General features: G+C 47.0%; 1 protein-coding gene across 2 annotated transcripts; it reads left to right on the plus strand.

The window, feature by feature from the left end:
• Positions 1-2,997: 2,997 nt before the first annotated feature.
• eif3g (eukaryotic translation initiation factor 3, subunit G) lies at positions 2,998-8,959 on the plus strand. Of its 2 annotated transcripts, none has more exons than XM_088933259.1 (10): positions 2,998-3,081; positions 3,170-3,240; positions 3,849-3,937; positions 4,315-4,374; positions 5,420-5,524; positions 6,000-6,189; positions 7,270-7,377; positions 7,919-8,055; positions 8,579-8,685; positions 8,842-8,959. In XM_088933259.1, the coding sequence occupies exons 1-10, from the start codon at positions 3,062-3,064 to the stop codon at positions 8,855-8,857; spliced, it is 903 nt and encodes a 300-aa protein (XP_088789385.1). In that variant the 5' UTR covers positions 2,998-3,061; the 3' UTR covers positions 8,858-8,959. The 2 variants fall into 2 exon arrangements, with proteins under 2 accessions (XP_088789385.1, XP_088789383.1); XM_088933257.1 differs by having other exon boundaries at positions 3,018-3,081; positions 3,170-3,216.
• The last annotated feature ends 1,085 nt before the right edge of the window (positions 8,960-10,044 follow it).

The following is a 10,044-nucleotide window of genomic DNA, read 5'->3' on the forward strand; positions in this document are numbered from 1 at the left end:
AAACAAGTTATTCTCTGTACCCCAACACCCCCCCAAGCCTTGCTTTCCCTGGGAAACACAGGTGTAGAGTTCCATCACCATATAAAATACAACAGATCTATTAAATAACACCCAGATAATTACAGAACACGTTAAGCGTTACACTCCATTTAAATATGTTTTCTTAATTTAGACTCGCTGCACTCTCCAGGATATGTGAAACTTCACTATCGCATACTAAAGACCCTCCTGGCATTAGTTGTAGTACATCTGCTAATAAAAATAGATATTAAACTTCACTATTGATACATTTCACTTTTATTAACAAACGCATGTATTAGTCTAGCCTGCATTGCCTACACATTGTAACGAATTGCGACACACCGATAATAACTGCGCCTAAAAAAAAACAACTGTTTTGAAAAAGACGCGCTGTGAATGAATAATCACTCACTGTCGTTATTGATGGAGAGTGTGTTTCAATACGTTTGAATATCCGCAAATGCTACAGCTGCCTGTCGGAAGAATCGTTTGAACCAAGAAAGAACAACGTGGAAACATACTCAACTAGAAGGTTTCTAGGAGCGGGGGAATCCTGCAGGGCCACAGGATTTGACGAGCCCGAGCTCTCAGCTACGTAATGGATCTAATTATATAATTAACTGGGGAACTCTAGTCCGTATCTGGGCCTGAGGTCTTATTAGGTGTATAGATAACTGTACCGTCAATGAGATGAATGTTTCTAACAAAAAAAAAACTGTCAAAGTCCTTAAGAGAGCTAAAAAAACAAAGAGGTTAATGGGTTAGAAGCCGCTGGATTGTCCCAGAACCGTGTCTGACACCCCTGATACAGATTTTAACCAGCCGAATTAGTGAAGGCGAAGTGGGGTGTCCTTGAGTGAAGCTCAGGGGCTTCGATGGGTTTCTGGGGGTTCCCAGGGACTGCGTTTTGGGAAGCTCCAAAGTGCCTCATTTAAATGAGTCAGTTTTTCTGTGCGGTCTGGATACCTTAAAGAGAAAGCCATTAGGTAAAGCACCTACTCTTTTATAAAAGAGTTTCTTCGGTTTGTCATTCGTACAGTCTGAGGACCATGTATCTGGTCAGGAAGTGACGCAGCTGCTGCCCAAATTGCAAACGTCCCCTGCTCCCGCCTCTCACTCCTCCTCCCTCCCAACCTTTGTTCTCCCGCTACTTTACCTTTGCCTACTGCCCTGTCTCTCTCACACCTGAAGAAGGCTCCACGGCCGAAACGTTGTGTTCTCTTTCTTCTTTTTTTCAGCATGGAATAAACCTATTACTTGTTCCTTTGCAGCCTACGCATGATGACGCAGCTCCCCACCTGAACTACTACGACATACAGGTGGTGCGAGCCGGTTGCGGCGCGGTGATGGTACCGCCCTCTGCTCCCCTTGCCGCTCCTGCCCCGGTTCGTCCGCCGCCTCGGGAGCTCCTGTGCCGCCCAACAGGGATATTGCCGGCTGAGCTAAACAAGGCCTCCGTCAGCCCGGGCGGCCAACATCCTCGTTATGCGCAGGGGAGCAGAGGGCGGTGTCGTCACCGCGCTGCAACCGGCTCGTATAACCCGTATGTCGGCCGTTCGTTACAGTTGTAAAAGGCCCGGCGTGAAATAACCTCATCACCTGTCGCTTTTTAACAATCTGATAACGTTATGTTGTCCGTTACTCATTATTTAACGTAGCAATTGGGCCCAACAGTAAAACACTCATAAAAACTCTTAATAAGTCGCAGGATGCAAATATTTACCAGCATGTCCGCAGATGTACTTCGCAGCAACACTCTCCAATTTGCATCGTATCTTTTTTGGTAATATAATATATATATATACATGGGGGTTGGAGGGTAATTCATAGCGAAACTAGAACATAAGCAGGATGTACAGTTTGTCTTGCCACAGTCTACCTGCCTGGGTTAGGAGCTCTTTCCCTCTCGGGGCATCGGTTATGGATTAATAGGTTGTTGTTGTTTTTAAAGGAGACCACAAAAAAAAAGACAGCACAAACTTATTTAGCATGGGGAAGCGAGAAACGACGCCTATTGCGAGAAATGTGTCATGCCAGTGGGGTGCCCCCCTTGCTGGGGTTTCTTTACAAATAAAGCCCCTATGTCATTTGGGCTTCATTTCTTCCATCTTTCGTGGTAGTGGTCAGGCTCACAAAGTGTCCGGTCGCGGCCTCCTTCACGGAGCAGAACAGAGAGGCGGAGCGGCGATCCGGAACGCGTGAACAGGACAATTAAACTGGACCCCAGTGTTGCAAAGGGGCTGCTGCCATCAGTTATTTTGTTACTTTGCAAAACAGCCATCTTAAAAGAAAAAGTTTTTACTATGCTGTACAATTTATCATATTATCTAACACTTATTACACGCGTTAGAATAATAATTAATAATAATATAACGCAACGGGGGCTCAGGCGGGCGCCCTTGCCGCATCAGGTCGGCCCCGCACCGTCGGGGGGCTCGAACCCGGGACTCCCGCGTCACTCAGCAGGGACCCAGCCCGGTGAGCTAAAGAGCGATCTCTCCAGAGCTCACGGGCTGTGGTCCTGCTATTACTGGGAAGGGCGGTGACGTCACCTGCTCTGGTAAGCCGGCTCTTACACAGTACCTGTCGGCCGTAAGCGTTACAATAATAATTTCTCACACTTGTATAGCGCTTTTCTGGACACTCCACTCAAAGCGCTTTACAGGTAATGGGGACTCCCCTCCACCACCACCAATGTGCAGCATCCACGGCACAGTTAAAGCAAAGGTATTGAATGGTCCTCCTTCTTCACTCACACTTAAACACCTCGGAGCACCTAGTATTTGACATCAAAGCATAGGAGACACTAGGTATTAATTAATTATTAAAAACATCGACGTAAAGTACAGTACCACAGTACAGAACATGCAATCGGGATTTCTTCAGCTTTGTACCGTCTGCGGTTGGGAAGGGTTTATAACTCCTCCCAGGCAGTAGGCGTCGCTGTTACAGGAATAGCGAGGCCTCGAAAATAAATCCACTGGTCTTGCCTGTTTTCTGCCATAGTCGGTCTTTCTACGCGCTGCGACAGAGTGAAGGGATGCCGTCTGGAGAATACGAGTAAGTCTGGGTGAATAAAATCATCTTTTACTGGCATTTTACTTATAGTATTAAGTACGTTTCTGATCAGCGGTCTCTCTTTTCGCAGTTCTAAGCCCAGTTGGGCTGATCAAGTTGAAGAAGAGGGCGACGAAGGTGAGGAGGACCTAGTCGGAAAAGGTCTGAGCACAGGCCGAGAAGCACCCGTTTCACACGTGTGATGATTCAATGTATTATGTAAAATACTATAAATGCCATAAAATAGGGTCGCCAGCAGAGTGCTTACCGCACCATAATGACAATACGTGTTAATTTTCGTTTTCACGAACAGCAGTAAAAGGATATTTGCGGCTGGTTGCAGGATGATGGCTTAGTTGTACGTTGTACATTATTAAGGACCGTCGTAGGGAATAATACACGCACTTCGAAATACTGGCAGCACCTTTGTAACCGTTAGACCTCTAAGAATATAAACAAGAGAGCTTTTTAAGAAGAAGTGTTAATATAGCGCTGCTATCGACCTCATCAGGATATGCTGACTGATTACGGGTCTTCAGAAATTACAATGTTATGAGAGCTTTTTGAGATACAACTCTCTGTAGAGACTGTTTCAAATACAAATGTCAATGCTCTGTAGCTGTCATACATGTCATACTTAACTAAGCCAATCAGTTTCCTAAGTTAATTAGCTTGACCTGTAACAATGTATATGTGTCCTGATCTATAGTCATATAGAATCCCGAAGGAATACTGTATGTTTTAATTGAAGTGTTGTTGTTTTTTTTCAGGAACACTTCCGTCGCCCAAAGAGACAATAAAAGGGAATATAAAAACTCTTACGGAGTACAAGATAGATGAGGATGGAAAGAAGGTTAAGGTGGGTTTTTGAAGAGTTGAACAGTCTGCTCAGTTGTATGCAATTACCAGATGGGCTGTGCTCTGTGGTGTCTGGAAGAGATTAACAATCTTCAAAAAGTTCTCAGAGCTGACGTTCAGGGGTTTCAAATGGGTAAATCACATCTTTATCACGGAAGAGTAGATATTTTTGGTCAGATCACATTTGGGTATTAATTTTCAGATTTTGCGGTCAGGTTTTCAGTCCTACTGCTTAGTGAAGCAAAAGAGAGGTGAGAACACAGTGTGATTCCATCCTGACCTTTGGCTGCTGGTATAGGAGCAAATTAAATACTTTTCCCCCCTGTGCTTCTGGGTTGATCCTGAAATGTTTGATCCATTTGTTGTTATTCCTTTCAGATTGTTCGCACCTTCAAAATCGAGACCAGAAAAGCATCAAAGGCCGTCGCCAGGAGAAAGGTACTGATCTGTCTGACTGATGTGTGGGTGTGTTTAGTGTGTTTGCTTTCTGTCAGGCACGTCTGGGCTGGGCTGTCCTCCCTTTGGTCTGTGAACGTGCACTTTAGTAATGTTCATTTTTGGGTCATTTGGCCCCGTTTCTCAAGTGAGCATTCTTCTGGGAAGGGGAGACCTCTTTTATTTCATGTTAATTAAATGCTAATCCTGTAGGACTTGACGCTGGCCGGCCCATTCCAGCTGGGCCTGATTACATAATTAAGATCACTTTATTAGCCACATACAATTTCTTGCATTAGGAATTTGTCTTTTCGCCTACCCCAGCTTGCTCTCCATGAGACACAGACACACACACAGGGAGAGAAGCCTGGGGTCAGAGCACAGGGTCAGCCATTTATACAGCGCCCCTGGAGCAGTTGGGGTTAAGGGACTTGCTCAGGGGCCCAACGGAGTAGGATTCCTCTACTGGCCGCGGGATACAAACTTCCAGCCGCAGGCGCAGATCCTTAGCCACAGAGCCACTGCTCCACCCGAGACAATTGAGAGACAATTGAAGCCTTATTTGGACTAACAAGCAGCTTGAGATGGAATATTGGCAATTTGTTTTTCTGCTCAGAAGTTTAGTTTAATTTATAAAGCGCGGCAGTCAAAAAGCAACATGTTTAAGAGCTGAAAAGAGTCAAAAACAGTTCAAATCAGTTCTCTTATTAAGCAGTGAAGGGGTTGATTGTGCAAAGGGAATATTCAGCAGCAGTGGAAACCTCTCTGTTTGGGTATTGATCTGTCTCTTGATGTCTGGTTGGTGTCTTAATGTCACGATGAAGCGAGATTCGACTCCAAGGGCTTCCAAGGGAGATCTGATCCCTGGGTGGATCCTGACTCCAGGGCGATGGGGGCCTTGGGCTCGAGAACGGGAATAGATCGACTTGGGTGTTTCTTGTTTCATCTATTCACGAGTACTGAAGAGGGGATGGAGATCTTGCTCGTAAGATCGGAAGACGAGGTTTGCTTTAAAACCTTTTTTTTTTTTGTTCCTGTTGATTACCAGAACTGGAAGAAGTTTGGAAATTCTGAGTACGACCCGCCGGGCCCGAATGTGGCCACTACCACGGTCAGCGACGACGTCTTCATGACCTTCATTTCCAGCAAGGAGGTGAGCCGGTGGCGCGGTCAAGCGGCGGGCAGCCTGTGGCAGAAGCCGAAAAACCACGAAGCAAAAACCGATCGGTGTGGTTCGGGCTTGCCTCAGGACAGCGATGCACGGTTGATGGCTAATAACGATCATTGATCGATTTGCTTTGATTATCACTGTAATCAAATTCCCATTATACTTTGGCTGCATGTACTAGCCACTCTGAGTGTGGTATATTTTTGCTTATCCGTGTTTTCCAAAGTAGTTTAGGTTTAGGCACTCTAGACCGTCTGTTAAGCATTGCTTCAGTGTTGCAGTGGGGATTATCTTTTTAAAGTGTATCAGTGGCATTGTAATAATCAGTTAGCCTTTTGAATAAAATCCAAAGTGTGGCCTGCTAGTTTTGGTTTCCAATAGCTGGTCTTTGAGTCCAGAAGGCAGTGGCATCAGAGACAGGGTATTTGATGGTTTTCTCTTTTTTTTTTTTCCCCACTAGGATCTGAATAGCCAGGATGACCAGGATGATGCATTAAACAGGATAAGGTGCCAGAAGATTGTCTCCTGCCGGATCTGCAAAGGCGATCACTGGACCACCCGCTGTCCGTACAAGGACACCCTGGGGCCCATGCAGAAGGAGCTGGCAGAGCAGCTGGGGCTGTCCACTGGGGAGAAGGAGAAGACCTCTGGTACTGGGCCTGCTGCCTCTTGATCCTGCACTGTTCCAAGATGTTTCCCGTTGCTGTGTTCTGATCTTTTGGCTGCCTCCCACACAGCTAGTTGGATGAAAGTGGTTAAGAGGGCATGCAGGGAGGAGGGGGGGATTTCAGCTGGTTCAAATGGTAAAGGTGGCGCGTGACCCCTGACCTGTGTGCCTGTGCGCAGGTTGCCGGTTCAGACTCGTTGCCAGCTGAGGGTGACAGGATTCCTCAAGCCCTGGGCACATCTCGTGGCCCGAGCTGGCTGGGGGGGCAGGCGTCTGCTCAGGCCTACAGAGAAACCCAGGCCCCCGCAGCTGGCTGGGTGCCAGCAAGCTTGCAGAGACATTGGCGAGAGACGCTGCTGCTCCTCTGGGAGGTGGGCACTGGCTCTCCTGTACGGCGCAGGCACCCCGGGGCTGTAGCCAGAGACCCAGACTTTAAACAAGCGGCGATTGCCAAATGGGATGGGTGTAAAATACTGGCGGTTGTGAAAAAAGCCCGTCTGTGGGTGTCATTGCTATAGGTGCCGGTTAGGCAATGGGCTCAGCGCGAACAAACACCAAGGTCCTTGACTGTTCCTTCCTGTTCAGAGAACTGAAGCCGTCAGTATCGCATTCACAGAGCTGGGAAGGTTTGTTTTGCTCAAAACTGTGGCTGTGGTTAGCATGGCTGCCTCACAGCACTGCGGCCCCGGGTTCAATTCCCCTGTGTAAAATACTGGGGTGCTGTCTGTGTGGAGTTTGTACGTTCTCTCCGTGTTCCCTTGGGTTTCCTCTGGGTGCTCCAGTGTCCTCCCACAGTCCACATACTGGTAGCCGAATCGGTTTTGTTCTAGGAAGATTGACCCAGGTGTGAGTGTGTGTCTGCCCTGCGATGGACTGGCCTTCCCCCACAATCCTGAATTGGAAGAAGAAGAAACTGGAGAATGCATGGATGGTTGTCGCATCACAGAGCTCTGCCACGAAGCATGCCCGAGATGCCTCGGTTTCACTTCTGATTGTTTGTCAGCGCTCGTGAGCTGCCACTGGAAGAAGATGGCTTAAACCTCGCTGTTCCTTTGCTTTCCAGAGCCCGAGCCTGTGCAGCCAGCGCAGAGCAAGACGGGCAAGTATGTGCCCCCCAGCCTGCGGGACGGAGGCACGCGCCGTGGGGAGTCCATGCAGCCGAATCGCAGAGGTGAGCGGGCAGCGTTTATTACTCGGCTCATGTCTTTAACCAGGGTGATGAGCAGTTAATGGCCTTGAAGGCGAAAAGCAAGATGACTTCTTCAGTCTGAGGGAGAAATCTCGTAATGCAAGAGGTTACGCAAAACATGTGTCCCCTTTGTGTTTGGATGTGTTGGCTAATATAGGTGGTCTTGTGTTTATTTTATTTAATTGTATATGGTTGGATGTCTTTTAATTCCCTGAGCTCCCCAAATCAAATCCCATGCGACGAGTTGTTGTGGCAGTAAAGAATTTGCGTTCCGGTCGGAATGTGCTGGAGGCCTCTTCCCTCCTGTTGCTCGGCTCTCGTCGCTGGTGTACGTCCAGATCTGCCTCTTCCGCACCTCGCTGAGGGAGAGGAGAGCTGAACCGTCCGCTCTTGCGGTGAATCCTGTGGCTGGAGCTATTTCTAATCCCAGAGCTGCTCGCCACAGTTTTTCGGCCCAGTAGGGAAAAGGGGGCACTTCCAGTCCCTTGGGTCTTGCCTGATCCCTCCTCTCTACCTCTGCCAGCTGATGACAATGCCACGATCCGTGTGACCAACTTGTCCGAGGACACCCGGGAGACCGACCTGCAGGAGCTCTTCCGGCCCTTCGGCTCCATCTCCAGGATCTATCTGGCCAAGGACAAGAACACTGGCCAGTCCAAGGTGAGCCGTGCCTCTGACGGCATGACGCGTGCTTGCCAGGTGCCCTGCAGAACAGCACGGACCAGGGCACCTGGGGCTGGAGTTCCTCTCAGGTGGTAGATGTGCTGCGGCGATATCGATAAGTCAGCTTCCGATTTACAGGTGGTCCCAGGCTTCTCTCTCGAAAGTATATCCCATGGTTTTTAATTTCTCCTGACACTTAATGTAATGTTTTGCACTTGGCATTAACCAAGCTGAAGGACTCTGTACAGTTTCTGCAGCACTGGTATTTAAACCAGTGTAGAATCTGTATTTGAAGTTCTCCATGCTTTATTTTTGGCATTTTGAAACAGTCGCCAAAATTAGAATCATGTTCCACCTGGTATGGTGGTGGGGTGAGAGGACGTCAGTGTTTTAAGTCGCTCTGTAGCCTGTCAGCAGAACAGAGCAGTAGGCTTATGGGTTTTTTTTCCTCCTGCTGAGAAATGTAACTTCTCTTTTCCTGGGCTGTATTATATATCCATTTTGTTTGTTTGTCTGCCAGGGATTTGCCTTCATCAGTTTCCACCGGCGTGAAGATGCAGCCCGAGCCATCGCTGGCGTGTCTGGGTTCGGCTACGATCACCTGATCCTCAACGTCGAATGGGCCAAGTGAGTGTTCCGTTTTTGTCTCTGGCAGGGTCCCGTCTGTTTAGAAGTGCTCTGTAGAGCTCACAGGAGAAGAAAACGCTGTTGCATTACTTGACACAGTGGGAAATGTATCCCTGGAATGAGTTGCTGAAACAAGTTTTTTTTCCTCTCTTTCAGACCCTCAAACAACTAGAATTGAAAGATTCACACGTGTTTTATCTCAAGAAGAACATAATGAAAAAGAATGGCTAACCTAAATCAAAATTGGAATCTGAATAAAGATGAATAAATATAAGGTCTGTTGCATTTGTTTTATTTATATCTGCTCCATAACTCTGCTTAGAACCCAAAAGTGTAGCAACATCACAGATTTCCGATTTGCAATTACACATGGATTACATACAATACCTGCCTAACCCGAGGGACTCGGAACTCCTGAAGGGCATAAAGTCTTGTTGTCCAGACTGGTGCACTCAATCAACGTATATTAGCCATTGTCAGTTGGGTTGTGATAGAAAAACAGGACTTTTTCACATGTGTTTTTTAGTTGGTTAATCAAAACATTCATGTCATGAAAGATTTAATTCTTGAACTCCTTGGAGCCTGTTGAGGAGTATTATTGTTTTGCAGCTAATTGAATCACAAGTGTAACCAAAGGCTGAGATGGAATAGAAACTTGGAAGATAGGAAGTGAGGGTGAGACCTGTGACCTGTATGGAATTAGTAACCCTGCAGTCTGCTTTTATCACTAGTAGCAGCAAATGAATTGGTTCTAGGGAGGAGAGGTTCATAAACAAAATATAGACCAACTCTTCCTGCTTCCTTGGAACTCCATGAAATGCTGCAGTTTTTAAAATCGAGATACTCCCCTGTAAAGCAGGATTGAAGTCTATCAAAGAGCTCAAGTTCTGGATTTGTTCAGGAAGTGGCCTATCAATACAACATACATTAACAATAGGCTGTAGAAGAAAATAGGCTATGCACTCAGCTATGCAACAGACCAAGGGTCACAAAAGGAAGAGGAAGCACATTTAGGATTGTACAAAGAATTGCCTCCCCTTTTCAGTCTTGTGTTATCAGAGACCTACCAGCCAATTGAGATTTAGTAGGAACATTTCCAGGGAGCCTTCAGGAAAGGGATAGTGAGATAGTGGTCAGCTGTCATTCTTCCAGCTTTTTGTAACGTTCCTCATTATTGCCAATTGCCTTTACACAGACAGTAAATTATATCGGACTAGATACAAACCTGTATGGTCAGTTATATACCTATGGGAAAAAAGAAACGCAACACCTCCTCCTCCAAACTCCACCCCTCCTGGCTGTGTGGAACAGGCCGAAGAGCGACTCATCTGTGAAGAAGACCTGATGCCACTGCTGACA

The sequence above is a fragment of the Atractosteus spatula genome, chromosome 14 (genome assembly GCF_055471065.1).
Source record: "Atractosteus spatula isolate fAtrSpa1 chromosome 14, fAtrSpa1.hap1, whole genome shotgun sequence".
NCBI classification, from domain to species: domain Eukaryota; kingdom Metazoa; phylum Chordata; class Actinopteri; order Semionotiformes; family Lepisosteidae; genus Atractosteus; species Atractosteus spatula.

What these genes read in the sequence shown, in the direction of transcription:
- eif3g (XM_088933259.1), top strand. Translation starts at nt 3,062, where the DNA reads ATGCCGTCTGGAGAATACGA. An exon ending in GGAGGACCTAGTCGGAAAAG is followed by an intron (nt 3,241 to 3,848) that starts GTCTGAGCACAG and finishes GTTTTTTTTCAG; the next exon opens with GAACACTTCCGTCGCCCAAA. An exon ending in AGGATGGAAAGAAGGTTAAG is followed by an intron (nt 3,938 to 4,314) that starts GTGGGTTTTTGA and finishes TATTCCTTTCAG; the next exon opens with ATTGTTCGCACCTTCAAAAT.